Source organism: Lissotriton helveticus, chromosome 1_1, assembly GCF_964261635.1.
Source record: "Lissotriton helveticus chromosome 1_1, aLisHel1.1, whole genome shotgun sequence".
In the NCBI taxonomy this organism is placed as follows: Eukaryota; Metazoa; Chordata; class Amphibia; order Caudata; family Salamandridae; genus Lissotriton; species Lissotriton helveticus.
In genome coordinates, this window is record NC_136057.1 from 1,205,927,013 (window position 1) to 1,205,952,019 (window position 25,007).

General features: G+C 44.2%; 1 protein-coding gene across 2 annotated transcripts in view; it reads right to left on the reverse strand.

Annotated features, from left to right (window-relative positions):
• The window catches only part of IL17REL (interleukin 17 receptor E like), a 705,004-nt gene that overhangs the window by 441,332 nt on the left and 238,665 nt on the right, over positions 1–25,007 (reverse strand). For both annotated transcript variants that reach the window (XM_078679532.1, XM_078679543.1), the window contains one exon: positions 6,537–6,686. In XM_078679532.1, coding sequence (XP_078535658.1) covers positions 6,537–6,686 — 150 coding nt within the window. The remainder of the gene's footprint in view (positions 1–6,536; positions 6,687–25,007) is intronic.

The following is a 25,007-nucleotide window of genomic DNA, read 5'->3' on the forward strand; positions in this document are numbered from 1 at the left end:
GCCCGGAGAGGAGGTGGTCCCCTTGGCCCGGGGGTCCGCAGGGCCCCCCCATTTTGTGTTATTTAGCCTGGGGACGTGGTGGTCCCTGGGTCTCGGTAGGGCCACTAGGCCCCCAAAAATATTTCTTTAGCCCCAGGGAGGTGGTGGTCCCTGAGGCTCAGCAGGTCCACACATCCCCCCAACAATATTTGTTTAGCCCCTGGAAGGTGGTGGTCCCTAAGATTATAAAGCCTCAGGAGGGGGGACCCATGCGCACCCCCTCTTTTTTTACAAAGTCCCTGGTAGGTGGTTGTGCCCAGGACTCCAAGAGCCTAAGGAGGGGTCCCGTGTTTGTTTTTGCTTTTTAATTTTCACCACATAGTCACTGCTACGTCGTGTTTCCACTGCCTGGTGGAGTCCTTCTTGGACACCATGACCAGGGCTAAGTGGTCAAGCTATTCCTGTCCTGCCCCTTTCTTTTTTTAAACATTTTTGGGGGGACTTGGCTGAAGCTGAATCCCTTGATGGCTGCCAACACTTCCTGGATGTAGTGTTGGCCGCCAATCAGATTTGAGCAAGGGGACTGTCGGATCATAGGAAGATCTGCATCCCTATATATCTAAATTTGTGTTTCTTTTATTATCTCAAAAACTACTGAAAGGATTACACCCATTCCGAAAATGATCACTTTCTGAACTAACAGCTACCTTTCTGCCAAATTTGGTGAAATTCCATTCAGCAGGTCGGGCTGAAGTAGCGTCAAAATCACTATGGGATTTTGCAAGGTGAAATGCGTTTTGGGACCCCCCTTTTTTTTTGGCCCCTCTTTGACGGATCATCCTAAAACTTTCAAAACAGCACCTGAAGTGAGAGTTGTAATTTAGAAAATTTCAGGAGGATTTGTCAAACAGCAACAAAGTTATTGGCAAAACAAAAAACACTCTTCCAATGGAAACAAGGCCCCTCTCCTAAATATTTGACCCACCATTTTGTGTTATTTAGCCACACAGAGGTGGTGGTCCCTGGAGATCTGGGGCTCCCAACAATATTTCTTTAGCCCTGGGGAGGTTGTGGGCCTTGGGAGGATCAGCGCACCCCCCCCCCAACCATATTTGTTCAGCCCGGAGGAGATTTTGGTCCCTGGGACTTATAGAGCCTCAGGAGAGAAATCAATGTGGTCCCCTCATTTTTTACAAGTAAAGCCCCGGGGTGGTGGTGGTCCCCAGGGCTCCAAGAACCTAAGGAGGGGGGATGCCCTGTGAGCCCCCTCCTTTTTATCAAAAAATGCCCCAGGGCCTGGTCAATCCAGGAGCTCTATTGAAAAGAAGCACAGGTGCCTGCACTTGTTTTTTTGGCCACAGATTCACTATTCCGTCTGGAGAAAAAAAAATGTAAATGCTTTTTTGACTTGACGGGGTCCTTCTCTGACCCTAGGGCCAGGGCTAAGGGGGTCAAGGTATTCCTACCCTGCCCCCTTGTCTTTTTTAAAAAAAAAATGTGTTTGAAGTATTGGAGGCCAATCAGATTTCAGCACGGGGACTGTCAGATCCTCGGTGGATCCTCATCCCTATATACACAAATTTGAATTTCTTTTATTAACTCTGCAACTGCTGAACAGATGTGCACCAAATCAGACAAGGTGGTTCTCTGTACCAATAGCTACTTTTCTGAAAAATGTGGTGTAATTCTGTTGAGCAATTCAGGCTTTGGTTGTGTATGAGTCCCTATGGGAAATTGCATGGGGAACACACGTTTTGGGGCTTCTTTTTTTCTTGGTTCCCACTTGACAGATAACCTCGAAACTTTTAAGACAGCAGCCGAATTGAGCGGCAAACTGGTTTTGAAAATTTTGTAAGGATTTATCAAACGGTGCCAAAGTCATTGGCAAAGCAAAAAATGCTTTTCCTACGGAAATAAGGTTGTAACTATAACTACCTACTGATAGTCGCCCTTAGGTAATATATCTTCAAGAAGAATAAAAAAGGGAGTTAAGAAGGTAAATTTATGCTTACCAATATATACTTCCTTTCACTGTATTCTGTTTGTAACTGTTTTAGATACAATATTTTTGCATGTTCATATTTTTGTACTTGGTATTTTGACATACATATTCTGTTCGTGCTTTGGAAAAACATATTTCCGTGAATCATCTCCATTGGGCTTTCTGTAACATTAGAAGAGTAATGCGTTAATACTTTCACCTAACTTTGGTTTCCTCCCTCAGCTGTCCTGTAGTGCCTGGTATTTAGCTTTTAATTCCCACTTTTCTGCCTTTGATGCTTCCTCTCTTGTGTGCACAATGTGTGCTAGTTCTACTGACTTAGAAAAGAGAGAATAACAGTTCATGTTTCCCTTAATTTCCTATAATATATGCATGTTAATCAAGTTAGTAAGTGTTCAGAGTTTTCTTGACTCCTTACATTATCGTAGATCCGAGTTTGACAATATCACCTTGCAAACTTGTTCTGGTTCACAGGCATGCCAGAAAGATTAGAATTGTTTTGGTTAAAAAACGCGTAATAATGGGTATATTCATTAACATTCAACAATAGTTAGATCCCTTAACATGCAACATTAGTTAGATTCCTTCCATGTTGGAATGTGGCTTATGGATCAATGATGGCATCTAGGGTGATGCACAGTAACTAGCATTACATATAATCGCTCTCACCTACACAATGACTGGTCAGAGGTTAAAACAATGCTACATATGGCAATAATGTGACAAATCTTTGGTTAGTTCTCAGTACATAACTAGTTGTGATTAATAATATCTCCCTTTTCTTTTTAGGATCAAGAGTTCTCAGACTGCGATCTAGATACAAGGTAAGTCGCACTTAGTTTAACATTGTCAATGTGAGTGAGTTACTGCCTAGCATATGTTGTTCATCCTATTATCAAAAGTTGTCTTGTGCTTCTTTTCTTTCAGGTGTCCCCAAGTTTATTGGATTTGTTGCAGCAGCAGTGGGGAAAACGGATGCAGCGGGAAGCAACTGAAGCATGTATCCTTCTCAGATAAGCCCTAAAATACCATGTAAGTTCTGCAAAGTTGGCGCAGCTTTAAATAGCAGCACTGCACAGCAAGGATCTTTAGATATTCTGCCAGGAGGAAGGACTGCTGTGCTGCTGAAAGGAATGCACTGTTGGATTTCTGCTCAGAAGGACTGATGCTCTGCTATACTGACCAGCTGGCCTCTTGCCTAGGTAAGGACTGGATGTGCATCTCTTGGACCCCGAACCCCAGAGTGACTCCAAGGGCTTGTTAGCTGGCTTCCTCATTGAAGCCTTAGGGGCACAACATGCTTCCAACAACCTTGCACCTGCTCCTGGACTCTGTCATCTGTGAGTCTACACTGCCATGTGGTGCCACTCCAGTCCTTGACCCTTAAATGTGAGCCTGAGAGGCTGGCTGTGCCAACTCTGTGGATCCAGATCTTCTCTACTGAGCAGCACAACCCAGAGCAGAATCGATGCATCGTCACTGCTGCATGGATTGAACTTGTCGCAAAGACCTGCTTCACACTGCAGTCCATCAGGACCACAGCTACACAACGCATCCTCAGCGCAGGCCCCCTCATCCCTCTTCGACTGCAGCTTTTACAACGGACCCTGATTCGCAGCCTCGCAGCTCCTCGGAACCCACACATGACCTCAACTGTGCGGCTGTGCGGCTTATCCTCAATGTGGATCCTCGTACGCTCTGCAAACCAGTATTGAAGGTACTTTACTTTGTTCAGCAGACCTAACTGGGTCCTTTAGCCAACCCGTGCTCCATTGTGGTAGGCCTGAACTAGTGAATTTGTCCCAGTCGTGCATGACCAGATAGCCGTCTATTTTCACTAAAATCTTTAAAACTGCATATCTCTGGTTCTCTTTATTGGATTTTTGTCATTGTGGTATTGTTTTATTTAAAGTAAGCTAGATTCTCCTAACTTGGTGTGGGAACCTTTTTGTGTGGTGTTTTCACTTTATTAATGTTTGAAGTGTTGCACAGATACTTTGTACACATTGCCTCTAAATTAAGCCTGACTACTCTGTAACAAGCTACCAGAGGATTGAGCAAAGGTTAATTTAGGGTTGGCTTGTGCCTCACCCTGACAAGAATTGTGGTTGCTGCTTGACCAGGTCACATCCCAAGACAACTAACAACAACATTTCGTACAATAGAGGAAACAGAGCTTGCCAATAGCTAGCCCCGTCACCAAACACCATTTCCTATGTTTGGTAGGAATATCACAGCCGAACACATCATGTAAAAAAGCCAGTCGAGCAGAGGATGTAATGCAGACATCCTCCAGTTCACCCAGGATTGATCACATCTTCGACCAATTGACCTGCGGTTCTCAAAAATCTACAGACATTGTCACCATGCTGTTGCCTCAGAAATGAGGGCCTATGTGAAGAAATATTTCCTGGTGTCGTGCACGGACAAACACTTGCACAAATGAATTCCTGGTCAGAAAAGAAAAGACAGAGGGGGTTATTTAAGGTATTGCCTGCTATCCACCAGCCTGCCAGGCAGCGGCGGCTGCTACCTTTAAACTTCAGTGGGGTGAGGTGAGGGTAAGGGGCGGGGGTATTGGGGTTAAAAAAATCACTTACCTCCCGGACGGCCAGCTGGTCATCCACCACCTCTCCTGTGTCCTCTTCCTGGCTTCTTCTGGGAAACAGGAAGCAGGAAGCACCAGGGCTCCCATGCTCCTCGCAGCCAATCACAACACTTTACTGCTGCGCTGTGATTGGTCTGAGCGCCGTGACATGGCACTCAGCGAGTGGCTGGAGGGATGGGCATGTTCTCCATGCAAGCTGTAGGCAGCCTGCATGGAGAACATGCTATGTGCGCATGACTGTTTTCGCGCGGCCCGAGAGTGCCGGCCAGCCACTCATGCTCACAAGGGGAGTGCAAATCACTCCTCCCCCTGCTCTGAGAGCAGCCCCACCCCACAAAGACGCCGCAAAATGAAAAAATAAAATAATAACCATGAGTTATTATCATTTTATAAAATGATAATAACCTCGAGTTATTATCATTTTATTTTTCCTTTATTTACAATGCATAAAGCAGTGGGACAACGCTCCTCCGCCTTAGCGGAAGAGCCACCACTGCTGCCAGGGTAGCGGAGGGCCTCGCCTCCATCCTACTGACAAAATTCCAGCTACCATACTTACAGATCCCTAACAGTGGGGATCATTCGGACAAAGTGCTTCTGCCTGTGCAACAGATGCAGTTTGCACAAAATTGAAATGCCAATGGTTAAAAGTTCATTGGCGCTGGTTGGCATTATTTTCTTTCATTTTGCAGAAACAGGAATCGAAATCGTGGGTTATTTCTGCATAAAAAAATCAATCTCCATGACGCACATGAAGGTTTGTCCCTGAGCATGGGACCATTGTTTTATTTTCCTCTCTGTGACTGCTGTGCCGGTTACGGAAGTCGCATACTTTAAACATTGTTTCGGAAGGCCCACCCTAAGGAGGGTAGGCCTTTCATTGCTCTAAAGCTAGCAGAACGTATGCAGGAATGTTGTCGGATGGCCTGCAGTGTGAATCCCATCAGTTCTTCACCTCTAAATGAGACAGGCAGCGCCCCAAATTTGGTAGGACAATTCCCGACTTGCCAAACTCTAAATACAATATTTATACATCACCATAGGTTTGCAAATATGACCTCTAAACTCAACTCCTATGCATGCTCTTCGCGTAAATTGTGGCATTTAAAGTCCTGTAATGATTATATATTAAGTGGCCCATTACAGGTCATGATGGTTCTCTGTCCAGTAACCCCCACCCTCAGATACCCATAGCTGAGACATTGGTAACTCCCTGGACCGGAATACTCCTGGTGGTGAGATATGGGTGATTGACATGGTAATCTGTGATTCTGTACCATATGCCTGAAATTTCACCATTAGATTTCATCAGCTTTTTAATGGCCAAAGACGCAGGGGTGGGGGAATACTCCAGAGTAAGGAGTTAATACAGATTGTTTAGTCCCAATGGGGCTGGTAACATCCGGGTGACCGCCCCCTCGTGATTACCACTGCACACGTAATGAGGCTGCACTTGTATGAGTGTTCATCATATGATTTCATTTGCGTCAATTATCTTATGATGTCAGATCCTCTGATGAGTCTGACACTTGCATAGATGTCATCAGGGAAGGAAAGGAGATGTAATATCTCTTCCTCACCACTTTTCCAATGGTGAAAGTATGCCAATTGTAGCCAGAGAAAAATTAATCTTGGTAATTGATTGAGATTATGGAACATGGCACAGAGGGAGACCGAGGCCGCAATCTGAGAATAAGATTGGACTAACATTTGCTTTTAAGTGCAATACATCGTCCCAAGAATGACGCTGTCCCAATTGGGCACCACATCGTTTTGCATAAATTATAAAAAGCATGGGCAGATTTACAAGCCCGTTGCGCCACTTTTGCGTCAGAGTTAACATGGGAAAAGTGACGCAAAAGTGGCGCAAGGGGCTTGTAATTCTGCCCCGTGTGTTTACAGTACGTTTGCGTGGCTTAATTTATTAGAAAGCTTTGTGTGACATACCATCCAGATGCAATGTCCCTTTGACACTGAGATGAAGAGAGCACCGTCTTATGCCTGTGCACTTCATGACTGTGGAAATCTTCATACTTTCCAAAACAGAGGGTGACAAAGTAGAAGGGCCGTCCCGGCAAAAATGATTGAAGAGGTCAACTGTAAGTGAAGAGGACAAGTAAAAGCATCATATTCAACCGTTCACCTTCAATCTGAGAAAGAGCTAGACAGCAATGTAGTTAATTATTTCAGATAACTTTCATTAGCTAAGTAAACAAGGCCTTCCTTATTTTCGCCAATGCCTATTTAAACAATTTTGGTCTAAATTCACCTATCATCGATCTTGCATAGTATATATTTAGGTATTGGTACTCATGGAGTGCTGATCTGGCTCGGCAACAATGAATCCAGCCACGTTAAAAGTGTAATAGAAACAACATCATGGGTGTAGGAATTTTCATTTGCATTTCACAGTATCACAGAATTACATGATTTTAACCAAGTGTTGAAACTGGAACTAGAACCCAGAAGTTGTATAGGTGAGTTTCCCTCTTTCTCAATTGTAAAGAAAGAAGGAAGTGACCCTATTATGTGATAGGCTATTATACAAAAATATAGGTATTCCTCATGTAGCAAATTCACTTTTTCTGTGTGATCTGCGTAGGTTTTTTGGCTACATATGGATTGAATTTGTCTGATATTATGATTCTGGTGGCTGCGACACTGATATTCGGTATCCCAGGGCATGTGTTTTTTTTCTCCAAACAAAATGTAATATTGGTTAAAAGAAACTGCCCATTTAATGTTTCCAGTAAGGCCATGGTAAGTCACCGTGATAAAAGCACCAGTGGCATAGAAGTTAAATGTCATATGTGGGCAGTAGAATTTACTTACACCACTGAGATATATATATATATATATATATATATATATATATATATATATATATATATATATCCAGCTCACGGTTTCTGCCAGACTGTCCGAAGGAAAGAAACCACGCACTCCGGGGGTCGTTTTCAGTAGTTTATTTTACAGTTTGTAACAGACGCGTTTCGGCGCTCCGCCTTCCTCAATGTCACAAACATTGATGGTGAGCGCCATGTTTTTGTTAGCGTGCACACGTGATTTTTTGGGCGAAACAAACAAGGGACAATCATTAATTCCTCCATATTGGAGATGTTAACAGTAAACGACATTTTGCGAGTCACACTGCACTTCAAGGGCTATCCTACATGATTACGCCCCCTGAAATACCAGCAAATTGTTGACATTTGTGATTAAATGCCGCTAGAATTACGCGCTAGTTCGCTATCATGTTTGATTGCATCACGCCGTGAATCGGCAGAAAACCTTTTTGTACTGGCAGATATTAAAGTACCATACATAAATCACAATGTAAACAATTAAAAAATCAATGTGCTGGACCGCAAACAATGCCAATAAAAAACCATATCGCCGTGGATCGGCAATTCACCCTTGAATCATTTTATGTTCCGTCCCACTATTTAAACTATAATCTTCAGTATCATTAATTATTCTCAAAATTCACACTTCTGAAGTTCCACAAAAAAGCAAAGTTTAACGAAACAGAATACTAATAAGTGAACCCATTATCAGTGACTTATAATCCATAACCATAACTACACTTAGTCTTCTAATCCATTTCCCCTTTATCATAATTTTGTTGCACCCAGTTCTAAATCCTATTATACATGTTGCTTCAACAAACCTATTTGGTATCACGAATTCAATCATTTGTAAGGCTCATAACTACATTTATACATATATACACATTTGCAGTTCTCAGTTCATCATAGATGTGCATATTATACTGGCTACTTTTCTTACTACTGGCCTATGTGAGAGGCCAGTTCCTCCCCCGCATTCAAGCCTTTAGGGTATTTTGTCATTAAATCAATAATGTAGCGAGACTCCAGTCTCCTTAAACTTTGCAGTCTATCACCACCCCTGGGATTTTCTGGTATATGATCAAGCCCAAAATATTGCAGTTGATTTCTATTGCTTGAGTGTTCCTGCTGGAAATGTCGAGCCACAGGATATGACTGATCATTTTTGTCGATTGCTCGTAGATGTTCCAAAATTCTCAATTTCAGGGGTTTGATTGTGCTCCCGATATACATTAATCCACATGGGCACTTAAGACAATATACTGCATAGGGTGTATTGCATGTGATGTATTTATTGATTGTTTTTGTTATCCCTATGTCCGGAATCTCATAGGTTTTTACCCTTCTGCTGTGTGCACAGGCTTTGCAATGGTAGCATGGGTGGAAGCCTTTTAGGTCTGCCAGTCTGTTGGTTTTCTTCTCAGCTTTCTTTAAATGACTTTGAACCAACATGTCTTTCAATGATCTTGATTTCTTGAAAGTTACCAAAGGGTGCTCCGGAATGTCATCCTTGATGCAACTGTCGGTTTTTAAAATGTGCCAGTTCTTTCTCATCATGCGTTTTAAATAATTTGCTTCCGCCGAATAGGGAGTTACCAGCCGGAATTTACCCTGTTCTTTCTGTTTATCCATGGCAGAATGATCCCGCTCTGTCAGTAGATTTGATCTATTCAGTGCATTCACCTTTTGTAACGCACTTTGAAGCGTTGACATTGCATATCCTCTTTGCGAGAATCTACTGATACATGCTGATGCTGCAATCTTAAAATCTGAATCTCTAGAACTGTTCCGTCTTAGCCTGAGCAACTCTCCATAAGGTATGCTTTGTATTAATGCCGATGGATGATTACTCGTGGCATATAATATTGAGTTGCCCGCTGTACTTTTGCGGAAAAGGGCTGTTTCTATGTTGTTATCCACAATGAATACTTTTAAATCTAAGTATTCTACACACGTGTTACTTATAGTGCCACTGAACTTGAGATTCATATCATTGACGTTGAGGACATCTATGTAGGCCTTCGCGGTGTGTTCCGATCCTTGCCATATTATAAACAGATCGTCGATGTAACGACACCACTTGATCACACTGCCTTTTTCACCGTCGATCTCCAGCGACCTGGGTACTTGCTCCTCCCACCAGCCCACGAATAAATTCGCGTAGCTGGGGGCAAAGCAAGTACCCATCGCGGTTCCAGACACTTGTCTGTAGTGGACGTCCTCAAATAAAAAGATATTATTCTTTAAACAGAATTCTACAAAGATTGCCAGCATTTGATTGTGCTCCAAAAACCTCAGTTGTCGTTTTTTCAAGTAGTATTCCACTGCTCTGATGCCTTTCTCGTGACTGATGCAAGTATACAGGCTTGCTATATCAAGTACTAGCATCCTGTAATTGGAGTCCCATTTAATTTGATCAAGTTTAGATAAAAAATCCTTTGTGTCCTTCACATAGGAATCCAATTGCTCCACCAGCGGATGAAGAAAATGATCTATGAAAGTAGAAAGATGTTCAGTTAGGCTGTTTTGAGAGGAAATGATCGGTCTACCCGGTGGGTTATTGCAGTTTTTATGAATCTTTGGAATATGATAAAAGGTTGGGATAGTTGGATTGTTGCTCCTTAGGAATAAATACTCGTCCTTACCCAGCATATTTTTGCGGTACCACTCCGAGATCATAGTATCATATTCCTGTATGCTTGTCATATACATTTCGTTGGAGGACCGTTCATAATTTACTGCATTGCTTAGTTGTTGCATTGCTTCTTTGCAATAATTATCTCTGGTTTGAAGAACAACGTTCCCACCTTTATCTGAAGGCTTGATTATCACGTTCTTATCCTGCATTAAATCAAGCATTGCCTTTCGTTCATCTGCATTCATATTGTTGTGTCCTTTGTTCTTCACATCTTTGCTACGTTTCATTCTGAATCTTAACAGATCATTGATCATTGCCTCAGAGAATATGTCTATTGCATCCAATGTTAGTTGCGGGTTAAAATGAGATCTTAATTTATATCCGCTTTCCTCCCTTTCTTGTGGAATGCCAATAGTTGATGCTCTGGTTGCTTCGTCCTCGGTGGTGGATGGAAGTTGGCTGCCATATTCTTCCAAGGCTAGGCTCTGTGCTATTTCCACCGCTGGTAGATCTGTACCTCTTAATGCATCAGTCACGGACGCTCTTTTTTGTGGTCTTACTACATTATGCAAGGATGGTCTGGTTTTAAAATACTTGTGTAGTTTCAATCTTCGGACGAAGTTGAAAAGATCAATACGCGTTTGCGTGTACTCCAAATGGCTGGTGGGGCAGAAACTAAGACCTAGGCTTAGAACTTTCTTCTCGGTCTCATTGAGGATTCTTGATGTTAAATTTATGACAGTTATGCTATCTACTGTACTCTCTTGCGATTCACCCAGTTCGATCTCTTGGGCCTCCCGCGTCCTCTTCCGCCTCCTGCCCCCTCCTCCTCGTCTTGTCTTTCTTCTTCTTGTTCCGGGGGTTTGTTCTTTCCTCCCCGTAGCCATGTGTACTGTATTACTTGGTATTCGCCCTGAAAAGGTGTCAACCCAGATGTACTTGCTTGGCCTCGTTCCCTCGTTGTTGTTTCGTCCGCCGACTCATTTTCAGTCGCGCTGGATTCCGAGGTTTCTATTCTCCGTGTCTGTGGCTGTCCTCTCTTCTTGTTGAGCTCCTTTCTTGGAGCATCAAATTTTCTCGCAAACGTGAGAACCCGGCCCATGGAGTAATCTCTTTGATCACGGTCAAATTTTTCTTGTTTTCGCATTCTTATTTTTTGCTCATATTTACCAAGTCTTATTTTCATCTGTGTTCGCATAGTATCAATCGTTTCTTTGCTCTCCTCCATTTTAGCCATATCTTCCTCAATGCTCCGTATCTCCATGTATATATATATATATATATATATATATATATATATATATACATATATATACATACATACATATATATATATACATACATATATATATATACATACATATATACATACATATATATATACATACATATATATATTTATTTTTTAATTATTAATTGATTTTATTGAGCGCGACAGCTACCCGTAAGGGTTTCCCGGCGCTAAGAGACAGACCAACAACATGAGACAGAAGAATTAAAGGTCAAAGAGCCAGGTCTTTACTGCTCTGCGAAATAGCGTGTGAGTATTTTCCATCCGTAGGGACAGTGGAAGTGAATTCCACAGTCTGGGTCCTATGTTCGAAAAGGAACTACCTCCCATTCTGGTAAGTTTGAACCTGGGTACATTGAAAAGATGGTGAGAGGAGGAACGAAGGGAGCGAGCTGGATGGTAAGGACTGACAAGGGCTTGAAGGTAGAGGGGTGCTGATCCGGCTTTGATCTTGTGCATAAAGCACAGCGCTTTAAATTTGATCCGGTTTTCAACACGAAGCCAATGTAGTTCTCTCAGGCGTTCTGTGATGTGGTCACGTTTACGACCACCACAGAGGAGCCGAGCTGCAGCATTTTGGACTAGCTGAAGGCGATGTATGACGGCCTTTGGAGACCCCAGATAGAGCACGTTTCCGTAATCCAATTTGGAGGTCACCAAGGCGTTCACTACAGATCTCTGGGTGTTTATGGGGATCATCCAGAAGATTTTACGCAGCCATCGTAAGATGGTAAAACAGATGGCTGTGACTCTGTTGACCTGATCTTTCATGGTAAGACCTCTGTCGATATTAACTCCCAAGTTTCGTACTTGTTCAGATGGAGTTGGAAGGGGACCCATGGAAATGGGCCAATGAGTGAGGTTCCAGAGATCGGGGTTGTTGCCAAGAATCAGGACCTCCGTCTTCCCGCCATTTAACATAAGTAGGTTGTTATTCATCCATTCGGCTATCTTGCTGAGTCCAGTTCGCAAAGGGGAGGGGGCCATGGGATCAATTTGGGTGAGTGAGAAAACAATTTGTGAATCATCGGCGTATGAAAAGAGATTTAGTCCCGAACATTGTGCAACATAAGCTAAAGGTGTGACATACAAATTAAAAAGCAGAGGGCTGAGAATAGACCCTTGGGGTACCCCATGGGGGGAGGAGTGACTCTTAGAGGACGATGATTTAGAGAAAATTTGAAAAGTGCGGTCAGACAAAAAAGATGCAAGCCAGTCCAATGCTTTGTTGCCAATGCCAATGGCAGCAAGGGATTTGAGAAGGATACTGTGTAACACAGTATCAAAAGCTGCGCTGAGATCGAGCAAGATCAGCGCAACTGTTTCTCCTCGATCCAAAAGCAGACGCAAATTGTCTGTGACGCCCAACAGGGGTCATATATATATATACATATATATATATATATTTATATATTCACTGAAAAAAACATAGGTTATAGACCATATATAGTTAGGAATTAGCATTTAAAAAACCTTTTTTTACTCACACAAAACCATTGAAATTCCATATATAGTTAGTAGTACTAACTATATATCGCGCACCCGCAATCCACTGCTGATCATGTCACATATTACATCATTCATGACATGGTCAGTGACATCACTGATGACATCACTGATGACATCTCAAATGACATCACTGATGACATCACTGATGACATCTCAAATGACATCACTGATGACAACATCCAGTGACTGTGTATTTCTGTAAAGTTAAAATATGTCTTACATATTGAAGAATGAGTGGATGTAGAAGTGTCTGGATGAAGGATTTAGTAGGTGCATGACTGACTGTATGAGTGAGTGGTTAAATGTGTCTCACTGAGTGCATGGGTTAGTGACTGAACTGTGTTAATTTGTGCATCACTATGTTTGTTGTTCTGTAAACTGCTGCATGTGTTGATCAGTAGCTATATGAGTAAGTATATGGGTTATTGATTGGTTGCTGAAGTATTTGTATGGGAGACTGAGTGTGTGTGTGGGTGGCTGGGAGGTGTATGACTCTGTGCATTGGTGAGTGAATGGATATCTCAGTGCTACATGTCAAAGTAAGTACATATGTAAAACACAGTACATGTGAGAGTTGGCATATATAAATAACTGTGCATAAGAGCCAGTGAATGTGTGAGTGGCTGTATGGATGATTGTGAACTTGTATCAGGGATTGTAAAAGAGAGTAAATATGTGTTAGTATATGTTTGAATAAGTAAGGTGTGTATAACTGTATAGTTGAGGAAATTGAGGTGTGATTGATTCTTTGCATGACTGACTAGGTGTGTAAGTAACTCCATGGATGAGTGACAGTCTGTGAGTGTCTGTTTACACTGAGTGTATCTAAGGTTATATTAGAGTCTGAAGAGGTTCATCGTATTATCACATGAATGATGTCATCAGTGATGTGATCAGTAATGTCAAATGAGATGTCATCAGTGATGTCATCAGTGATGTCATTTGAGATGTCATCAGTGATGTCATCAGTGATGTCATTTGAGATGTCATCAGTGATGTCATTTGAGATGTCATCAGTGATGTCATCAGTGATGTCACTGACCATGTCATGAATGATGTAATATGTGACATGATCAGCAGTGGATTGCGGGTGCGCGATATATAGTTAGTACTACTAACTATATATGGAATTTCAATGGTTTTGTGTGAGTAAAAAAAGGTTTTTTAAATGCTAATTCCTAACTATATATGGTCTATAACCTATGGTTTTTTCAGTGAATTTTCAAGGTTTTGTAAATGCTAATTCCTAACTATATATGGTCTATAACCTATGGTTCTTTCAGTGAATTTCAATGGTTTTTTAATAGCAAATATCATAAGCTGTCGAATGTCAAGTACGTGGTAAGAAAAAACATTTTCGTGTTTATGCACACTGATCTGCTTTGAATGCTGCCCCCCCCCCTCATTTCTATTAGGAGTACTCTCTCTTTGCAGATAGTGAAGGGTAGTTAACGCAGGCCTTTGCCCCCGTTGTAATCCGTCGTGCCTGCTTCTCTCTCCATTTGATTGATTGTTATCCAAGCATTTACTGTTTTAGAATTGGTTCTCTTTGGTTCATTCTCTATTTACAAACAAGCACAGAGTCGCAATACTCTGTTTAGTCTTTGCAGATAGCGAAAAATCATGTAAAAAAACAAAAGGAATCGAGCAAAATCAGTAGGCCACTAATGGGATCTCTTTTTGACCTCGCTAAAATAGAAACATTAGGAACAACCCCTCATGACAAATACGAAACTAGTGAGATGAACTGAACTCCACACCATGATGGCTGCAAGACAGCTCGGCTCCGCCACCCACCCCGCCCAAAATAACGATAAACTCTATGCAAATATATACAACACACCAGCAAAGTAACAGGGTAAAACATTTTATTAAACAACTATTTACATAACTATTTTAAACTTTTTGTTGCCCGATCCGGCTAGCTCAATCGATCGAGCATGAAACTCATGCACTCTGATGATTCAAAGTTTTGAAGAGTGCTTGTAACACTGTCTGAAGCCTATTTGCACTTGCTTCATCTTCACTATTCTAAAAGTAAGTGGGGGCTGTTTGAGTACGTTACTGCATTTGTAAACAATGTGATGCGGTGCCACCCTGAACCGCTTAACGGAGGCCCCCGAGGGACGGTGTGATGGCGCGGACTCGGAGGGGGCGCTTGGCTCCGGCCCCCTCCCCAAGTCGTGTTCTCCTGGTGTGGCCTGAGATCGCCCCCGACATAGGTGGCCAGCTCCCGGGATCAAGCGGAACTTTTTGCCTTTTGGTAACTCTTCCATTCTTGACCTTGTCCCACAATCCGTTTCACCTAAAGACACGCTGTAGTGGGGCGCCCCTTTACCATTTCAGTTGCCATTCCGCCCGCTTTTGCTACACTGTGCCTCTTCCGCTATTCAGCTGTTTACCGCCCGCTCTTTCGACTACAACGTCTCGCTCACCATGTAGTTGAGTTGCTCCCGCTCTTGCGGTGCAGCGATAGGCGGCTGCCACAGGACTCTCAAAATGGCGGCCGGCTCTTCAGATTTGGGCGTGGTCCACTAAAATGGCCCTGCGACACCTTGGAACTCGGACGCTTGTCTGCTAGAGCTTGGGCTCCATTCTCGAAAGCGTCCCCTCAGCCTTGAAGATTCTACAAAAGTCTTGGGGGGCCCCCGACTCCCGCAGGCTTCTGGTGGGGAGCGGCTAGCATGATTGCTCGTGGAATGGCCACGACGGAGCTACGAAATGGTGGTGCTCTCATGCTAACGCCAGCTTCAGTCTGAAACATCCAGAAACTCTGTAGACTACCAATTCGATCAGTTCCGGTAGCGCCCCAACGTGACCCGGTAGAGAAGAACTTGCCCTCCCCTCTTTGACTGATGGTTCTTGTTGCCTGTCCCTTCTGTTCTAATTCTAATTCTATTCTAAAAAATATTTATACAGCGCACTATCACCATCGGTTTCTTGGCGCTCTTGATAAAGATTGCGGTGATCCAGGAAAGGGGGATTAATCATAAGCCGCTTGAAAGAGCAAAGTTTTTAAGAGAGTTCGGAAGCTATCGTACTTAGGACAGAGACGAAGAGAGAGGGGTAGGGAATTCCAGGTGGCGGGAGCCAAGACAGAGAAGCTCAGGCCACCGTGCCTTTTTCTTTTAAATCTGGGGACCTCAAGGAGATTCAAAGATGCTGAGCGCAGAGCTCTGGCAGGAGTATGACGGGTCAAGGCTGATGAAATAGACTTAGGGGCCGCGTCCTCTAGGGCCCTAAAGGTGGTGCATGCCAGTTTGAAGATACACCGTTTTGAGACAGGGAGCCAATGCAGACTGCGGAGTAAGGGAGTGACGTGCTGGTGTTTGGGCTGGCAGAAAATCAAGCGGGCAGCTTGGTTCTGCACCAACTGAAGTCGATGAAGGTGACATGCCGGAATTCCTGCGTACAAGATGTTGGCGTAGTCAAGCCTGGAGGTGATGAGAGCAATGACTACCTGGGTCAGGGCTTCTTTGTTTAGAAACCTACTAATCTTGCGAATACGCCTGAGATGGAAAAAGCAGGCAGAAGTTACCGCGTTGATGTGGGGTCTCATAGAAAGATCTTGGGAGATGGTCACCCCCAGGCTTTTGACTGAGCTCACAGGAGTGGGTGCCGTCCCCAGAGATGTAGGCCAAAAGGAGGCATTCCATGGGTGATTGGGGCCACCCACCAAGACGAGCTCAGTCTTGGTGGGGTTTAACTTTAAGTGGCTGTGGTACATCCACTCAGCTATGGTTAGCATAGTAGACTGAAAATTAGTGCAGGAAGGGGGGAGGGAATCGACAGGGAAAATTAACTGCAAATCATCGGCATAATTGTAAATTGTGACCGGAAAGTAGCGGAGTGTGGCTAACAGTGGTTGGAGGTATAAATTAAAAAGAAGAGGGGATAGTGCCGAGCCTTGTGGGACTCCACAGTGAAGGAGAGTGTAGGGCGCAGAGAAGGTGGAAAAGTGAACGGACTGTGAGCGTTGGTGGAGGAAGGATTTAAGCCAGTCAAGGGCCACTCCTTGGATGCCGGCGTTGGAGACACGGTCGATCAAGATGGTGTGATCGACCGTGTCAAACGCCGCAGAGAGATCCAATAGGACAAGGGCTTGAGCGATGTTCTTGTCAGCTCCTTTCCTGAGGGTGTCCATGACTGCCACTATGACCGCCTCGGTGGAATGGAGGGGTCTAAATCCAGCTTGTTGAGGATCCAAAAACAAAGATTGTTCTATGAAAGAGCTCAGGCAGCGGGTCACGTAAGTTTCCAGAATCTTGCCTAAGTAGGGGAGGAGGGAAATAGGTCTGTAATTACTGAGTATGGTAGGGTCTGCATTGGGTTTCTTAAGAATTGGTAAAATGGCAGCTTGCTTGAAAGAAGATGGGACCACTCCGGTAGCAAGAGAGTTGTTGAGTAATGCTAGCGGAGGGCCCGGGCAAGCAAGGAAGGCTCCTTTGAGAACCTGAGGGGGGCAGCAGTCATTAGGGGATCTGTTGTCATTTAACAGAACTATTTAGCCTGCTGAAAGGGGTTGTGTTCCGACCGCTGGTTGGTGGAGACATTTTGACTATATTCTGGACCTGCGTTGTCGCGTAATGCGTCATATGACGCGCCGCGTTAGCGCATCCGGAAGTGATCCGGGGCGCGGCGCGCAGCGCGTAACGTAAGCATAACAGATCATGTAACTTGTTAATAAAACTTTTCATTGGTTCATTTTACTTTTCTTATTCTAATGATGAAAGGCTTGGTCATATGACCTAAAAATTACGCTTTTTATTACTTTCGAACATTATTTTTTCTTAAACATATGTTATAATGTTCCAGGCTAATGTACTTTCCCGGAAAATTTACAACTGTCCTGCAAGTAAAATATATTCCTTTTTCGAGAAAAAGGGCGTTTCTTCGTCCCATGACGGAGCCGTTGAGCAAAAGAGGGTCGGCCTGCTGTCTTAGTCGCCGATACGCCAGAATATCAGATTCTTATTGATCACTTTATGTTGCAGGAGTAGAAAACACAACAACCCTTGACCATTTATCTTTACTGCGTTCCTGCGTATTATACCTTTTACCCTTCATGTAATTCGAATGCTTTATTTCACTTGCCTTTTACTGATTCTAAAACAGTGACTATTATTAAAAACTTTACCAATGTAAATACTACTACCATGTTTTCTTTTAAAAACCTTTATTGTGAAAATGTCAGTATACAAATACGGGCCTATAACCACGTGGGCCGGCCACGGAGCAAACTGTAATCGTATATGATGAGTAGACATTTACACTGTAGAGGAACGTAACGGGCGGGCCATTAGGTTGCAAGAACTAAGGTGTCTAACAGTTGCGGAATCGGTGGACGTACATTTTATAATTAAAATACGACAGGGCCAGTTACAATAAAATTATCTAGATATACATTTGCGGGCAAGTACCATGGGTGACGTTAATTCGAACTTTCAATAGTACAGTAATCAATAACACATCAGAACTTAATATCAATAGGGATGTCGAAATATTCAATCAATTCTCGTCCACGCCCGCCATGTGCTTCAAAACTGCATACGTACCTCGTGATTTCAATGTTCTGCAACCAGTACACAACAAGGAGTTATGACTCCCATTTATTCTGGCGCCATTTTGGGCGAGGACGGGCAGGTCCAGGATATAGTCAAAATGTCTCTACCAACCATCGACTATGATGATGTTCATATGCTGTATTTATTAGAGTAACACTCATCTGTCCACATGAAATTAATTTGCCACAATCTAAACATGTCATTTTAATCTTTCCAAAGTTCTTCTAAATATTTGGGACCGTTTCCCTTGCCTCTGATGCTGTCAGTGCCAGTTCTTTGATGAATGTACTGGCAGGTCGGGGGTTCTCCTCCAAATCTCTCTTTTATGCAGCACTATAATTAATCGGTGCCACCTCTCCATATGACGATGCATGGTATAGTTACCATAACTATATTTTTTTTCGGTTCCTCTGGAGAGTACATCGTGGCAGATGAAGCGTGTAACGTACCGGGAATTTACCTTTTTTGCATGTAGAGGAAAGGAAAAAAAATTCGAGCGTCCGAGTTCTAAGGTGTCCCAGGGCCATTTTAGTGGACCAGGCCCAAATCCAAAGGACAGGCCGCCATTTTGAGAGTCCTGTTGCAGCCGCCTGTCGCTGTAGCATCAAGAGCGGCCGAAACTCAGCTGAATGGCAACTGAAACGGTAAAGGGGCGCCCCACTACAGCAGACGAGCCTCCACCTGGGAAGGCCGTTCACGCCGCCTCCCCCCCCCCCTTCGGGCACCCCACGCCGTTATTCGGAGCAGGATTGTAGGATGGCCACACCAATGCGGCAACTTGCTAGACACCACCTCGGTGCCAACCGAATCTCAGCGCCTTGTGGTGTCTTCTATTCAGAAAACATTGTTGTGCTGCCTTCGACCTATTCGCCGCAAGTGCGCACGCAACTCAGCTGCATAGCTTGCTAGACACCACCTCGGTGCCATCCGGATCTTGGCGCGTTGCACTGCCTTTGGCCCCATTCGCACATCGGTCCGCTACTGACGCCACCTCACAGGCCAACGGGGCGCCCCACGCCCACTTTCAGCATTGTAGGATGGCCACACCAGTGGGGCAACTTGCTAGACACCACCTCGGTGCCATCCGGATCTTGGCGCGTTGTGCTGCCTTCGGCCTATTCGCACATCAGTCCGCTACTGACGCGAACTCACAGGCCAACGAGGCGCCCCACACCGACTTTCAGCATTATAGGATGGCCACACCAGTGCGGCAACTTGCTAGACACCACCTCGGTGCCATCCGGATCTTGGCGCGTAGTGAAGCTGCAGCAGCTGCAAATAAGCTTCAGACAGTGTTACAACCGCTGCACAGAACTCTCAACTATGACACCACCTCGGTGCCATCCGGATCTTGGCGCGTTGCGCTGCCTTTGGCCCCATTCGCACATCGGTCCGCTACTGACGCCACCTCACAGGCCAACGGGGCGCCCCACGCCCACTTTCAGCATCGTACGATGGCCACACCAGTGCGGCAACTTGCTAGACGTGCCAACGGATTTTCTACGCTTTTTATACCCTATGCCGCATAACAGGTCATGTGACTTGTTTATAAAACTTTTCATTGGTTCATTTTACTTTTGGTTTCCTAATGATGGAAGGCTTGATCATATGACCTAAAAATAACACTTTTCATTGGATGAAAACTTTTTTTTTTCCCAAACGATGAAAGCCCCACCTTGTTTCTGGATGTTTCAGACTGAAGCTGGCGTCAGCATGAAAGCACCACCATCTCGTGGCTCCGTCGTGGTCATTCCGCGAGCAATCATGGCAGCCGCTCCCCACCGGAAGCCTGCAGGAGTCGGGCCCCCAAGACTTTTGTACAATCCTCAAGGCTGAGGGAACGCTTTCGAGAATGGGGTCCAAGACCTAGCAGACTAGCGTCCGATTTCCAAGGTGTCCCAGGGCCATTTCAGTGGACCAGGCCCAAAAAGGAAAGAGCCTGCCGCCATTTTGAGAGTCCTGTGGCAGCCGCCTATCGCTGCACCGCAAGAGTGGGCGCAACTCAGCTGAATGGCGGATTTTGACACAGTGGACCAAAAGCGGACGGAATGGCAACTGAAACGGTAAAGGGGCGCCCCACTACAGCAGACGAGCCTCCACCTGGGGAGGCCCGTTCACCCCCCCCCCCCCGGGGCGCCCCACGCCGTTATTCGGAGGGCGGCAACTTACTGGACATCACCTTGGTGCCATCGTTCTGCTGCCTTGGAACTATTCGCACAACAGACCGCTACTGATGACCCACCCCCCGCGACGCCCCACGCCGGATACCGAAATCAGTGCGGCACCCAGGCAACATCACCTGGGTGCCGTCCAGAAATCTGGACGTTGTGCTGCGTTGGGACTATTCGCACAATCGACCGCTACTTCCTTCTTTTTCCCTAAAAATGTTTAAATGTTTTTACTGTTTTTGTTTTGTTGTATATATTTATAAGTTATTAAAGTTTTATAATCCTACTACTTTGTTGGAGTGCTATATATTTTTAATGTGACACATAATTGTAAAAACTTTGATGTACAAAGAGGCATCCCTGGAATCTTCCGCTTCAGGCTCGGTCCCCTCCCCAATCACAATACAGAATGGTTTTCAGATAGTAGGAACGCGTGTGGTGTGACGGATCTCATCGGGTGTGGGCCTTGATCTACTATAACTCCTTTGAAGAGGGGTGATTCTTTACAGCTGGGGCCATAAACTACATCTGCAGGGCTAGCTGATAGCCTGGGACCGGCCTGGACAATCGGACACAGAGGAAGAGGAGTGTCAGAGGGTGCGGTAGTGAATAGGGCGAAAGGGAGGTGTCGGACAGGCACAGGGTGTGATTCTCAGGGAAGAGCAGCGCAGATGGGGGGAGGTTTATTGCCCATGCGTAAGACAGAGAGCGGGGGTGACCAGTGCCTGGGGGAGATGCTTGCGAGGGTGGGGAGCCATGCTAAGGATCGACAGCGTGCAGAGAGTGGGTCTGGTCAAGGCATCTAAAATGGCTGCCGTGCACGACAAAAGTGTTGCATTTGAAAAATGGCAAGATGGCGCAGACAATTTTTATCAACACTTCCTGATTTCCTTCGAATCGAACGTTAACAGACGTTATCTCTACCACACTACCGGTCCCCCTGGGCTTAAACGCCGAGATGGTAGGGACTGCATCCCGTGGGGATAGGCCGAGACGTCACTCAGCAGAAAAAAAAGAAGAAAAAAAGTCTATAAACATACAATAAGTTAAAAGTCAATCATTCTTGTTTCCTTGTAGTACGCTCCCCAGGCCCGCGGGGCCCTTTTAAAACCTCCACATCAAACCTAGGGGGTCAGGGAGGATCTACTATGCCCCCTTATGGTCATTTGCCCCTTCGCTTTGGCCTCCTCTTGTCTCTCGATCCTACCGAGAGACAAGATGGCGGCCGCTACGGACTGTTTGGAATGTTTACAGACGCCGGAGAACCAATCAGCTTCGCTTCACAAAGCTCCGTAACGCGAAAAGTACGCGAAGCGGAGCGCTGCCCGGTCCGCTGTCACAGATATATATCTTTTTTTGAACGTTAATTTCTCAAAATCCACTGGAGCACATATATTGAGACATAGCAAAGGCACATCGGGCTACCAGTACCTACAATTTTGCCAAGTTTCGTGCAAATCCATTCAGCCGTTCGATTATTATTATTTTTATTTTTTTTGCCCCGCGGGGCCCTTTTAAAACCTCCACATCAAACCTAGGGGGTCAGGGAGGATCTACTATGCCCCCTTATGGTCATTTGCCCCTTCGCTTTGGCCTCCTCTTGTCTCTCGATCCTACCGAGAGACAAGATGGCGGCCGCTACGGACTGTTTGGAATGTTTACAGACGCCGGAGAACCATCCGGTCCGCTGTTACAGATATATATCTTTTTTTGAACGTTAATTTCTCAAAATCCCCTGGAGCACATATATTGAGACCTAGCAAAGGCACATCGGGCTACCAGTCCCTACAAATTTTGCCAAGTTTCGTGCAAATCCATTCAGCTGTTCGGGCTAAAAGTGAGGCCAACCGCCCTATGGAAATTAACATTGGAAAAACGCGTTTTGGGACCCCCCTTTTTTCTCGGCCCCCCCTTGACGAACCCCCCCCCCCCAAATTTCCAGGGGCTGCTCAGAAACAAAATGTTCCATTTTCCTGAAAATTTCTGCCAATTCCGTCCACAAACGCCAAAGTTATTAGACATAGAATTTTCAAAAATCCCATAGAGAAAAAATCCTAACTATATATACCTACTGGCGACCGCCAGTAGGTAACTACTGGCGACCGCCAGTAGGTAATTACCTACTGGCAGTCGCCAGTAGGTAGTTATAGTTAGGATTGATTTCCATAGGAAATCCGCAACATTCTATTGGGAATAACTTTGGTGCAGATTGAGGGATCTGCCTGTAACTTTCCAAAATTAAGGCCAGCTCCGCTCTGCTCCTTCCCTGAAAGGTTCGGGGGGATTCGTGAAGTGGGGGCCGAGAAAAAAGGGGGGTCCCAAAACATGTTTCCCCCATGTTAATTTCCTTAGGACGAATAGACAAGGCTACAGCCCGAACCGCTGAACGGAATTAGACCAAACTTTGCAAAATTGTAGGGACTGGTACGCAGAAGTGCCTTTTCTATATTTGGTGAAAATTGCTCCAGTGTTTTTTTTTTTAAATTAACTTCAAAAACACATATATATCTATATGCGCGCTTCTAGCGCTTACCGGTACGCGTACCGGGGAGCGCACCCTGCTCGCCACGGAAGTGCGCGAGGGGAAAGCTGATTGGCTCTTGGGTGTCTGTCAACATTCTAAACAGTCCGGAGAGTCCGTTATCTTGTGTCTCGGTAGAATCGAGACACAAGAGGTGAAAATAAATGGGGGGAAATGATTAAAAGGGGGCAGGGTAGACCCCCCTGACCCCCTAGATTTTCTGAGGGGGGCCTAGAAGGACCCTGAAGGGCAAAAAAACAATATTTTTTTTAAAAATTTTTGCGGGGTAAGCGCTGGGTGCGTTCCCATGTACGCTTCCAGGTACGCGTACCCTGAGCGTAGCACAGGGAAAAACCTTGAAAGAAAATAGTGTAAAATAAGAATTTGGAGTGCTTAGAGGTAGGGTAGCTCTAAAAAGAGCTGTTGTGGTATGTGGGTGATTTAAGTACCTACAAGTAGGTACCGATGCAGAGTCTAAAATTCAAGAGAAAGACTCTGTTCCCCTCATCTGAGAAATGTACACCGTGTCCTCTGTAGATATCTTGCATGTTGTAATGCAAGTTATTGTGGTATATGGAACTCATACCATAATCTCTCAGGAAAGCAGGAACTGATCCTTTTGGGACCGCCTGAGAAGGCCTAGGGGGTGAGGGGTACTCTACTTTGCCCCCTTTTCACGTTCTGAACTATTTTATTTTACTCTCTTCTGTAATTACACAAAATGGCAGCGATAGGATGCATCAGAGACAGACAGTGAGAGAAAGGAGGCCGGAGATGAAGAAGAGATGTCAAATACACATTGGAGATAATATAGTGGGAGAAGGGAAGTAAATATGAGTAAACTTACTATGTAACATAAAAATGTTGCACTCTATACTATAAGTCTCATTTTATACTACAATCACTTCGCTACAACCTCATAAATTAAAAATAAAAATGAATAATGTCTCAAACAATTTTTGATTTCTAAATATAAATATATTCTTCTGAATTTTCATAATTTGAAAGAACTAGTAACATGTCCTCATCAGGAATTTCCTCTTCAATCATCTCATCAGGAATCTCCGCATGAAAAGTCTGCAATGATGATTCTTGTAACTCTATGGTCTCCAAACATTCGATAAATTCGCCGTCAAGAGATTGATCAAAAAAATCATTCAAGTCATCTCCTCCTTGTGAGAATATTTCATTATTGGTGCTGTCAATTTCAATAAATGTAGTGGATAATTCAAAAGAAATTGCCACGGTCTCTTCATTGTGATCCATTTTATTTTGAAATTTCTTGCTGTAAATTGCAGAAAAAAATAATCACTTTCATTTATCGTTTTTAGTAATACATAATATAAAACTAACTTTATCAAGTATTTAGTATAACAGAAGGACTGTAAATAAATAACAGAAAACATTTTTCAAATTATCTTAAAGTGTACAACATAGTTCCCCTTACAAATTAACAACTCACCTTTTTGAAAGTAGGAGAAGCGTTAGTACTGTGTAAATCAAACACCAGAAATTGAGCACCAAAAATTCCTCACAAATGTACCTCAGACAGTAGTATCACAAAATGGCTGTGGTTTCCTCTCATTTTAGATATATACATAACCAATTAACTTTCATCACACACAAATACAAAACCAAAGTAACATTTTAATTGGTTCTAAATTTCAACACTTTCAAATGTGTTTTCCACATGCAATTTTCCATAGGACATTTAGATACGTCTACAGCCTGAATGGCTGAACGGAATTACACCAAACTTGGCAAAATGATACATCAAACCTAGGGGGTCAGGGAGGATCTACTATGCCCCCTTATGGTCATTTGCCCCTTCGCTTTGGCCTCCTCTTGTCTCTCGATCCTACCGAGAGACAAGATGGC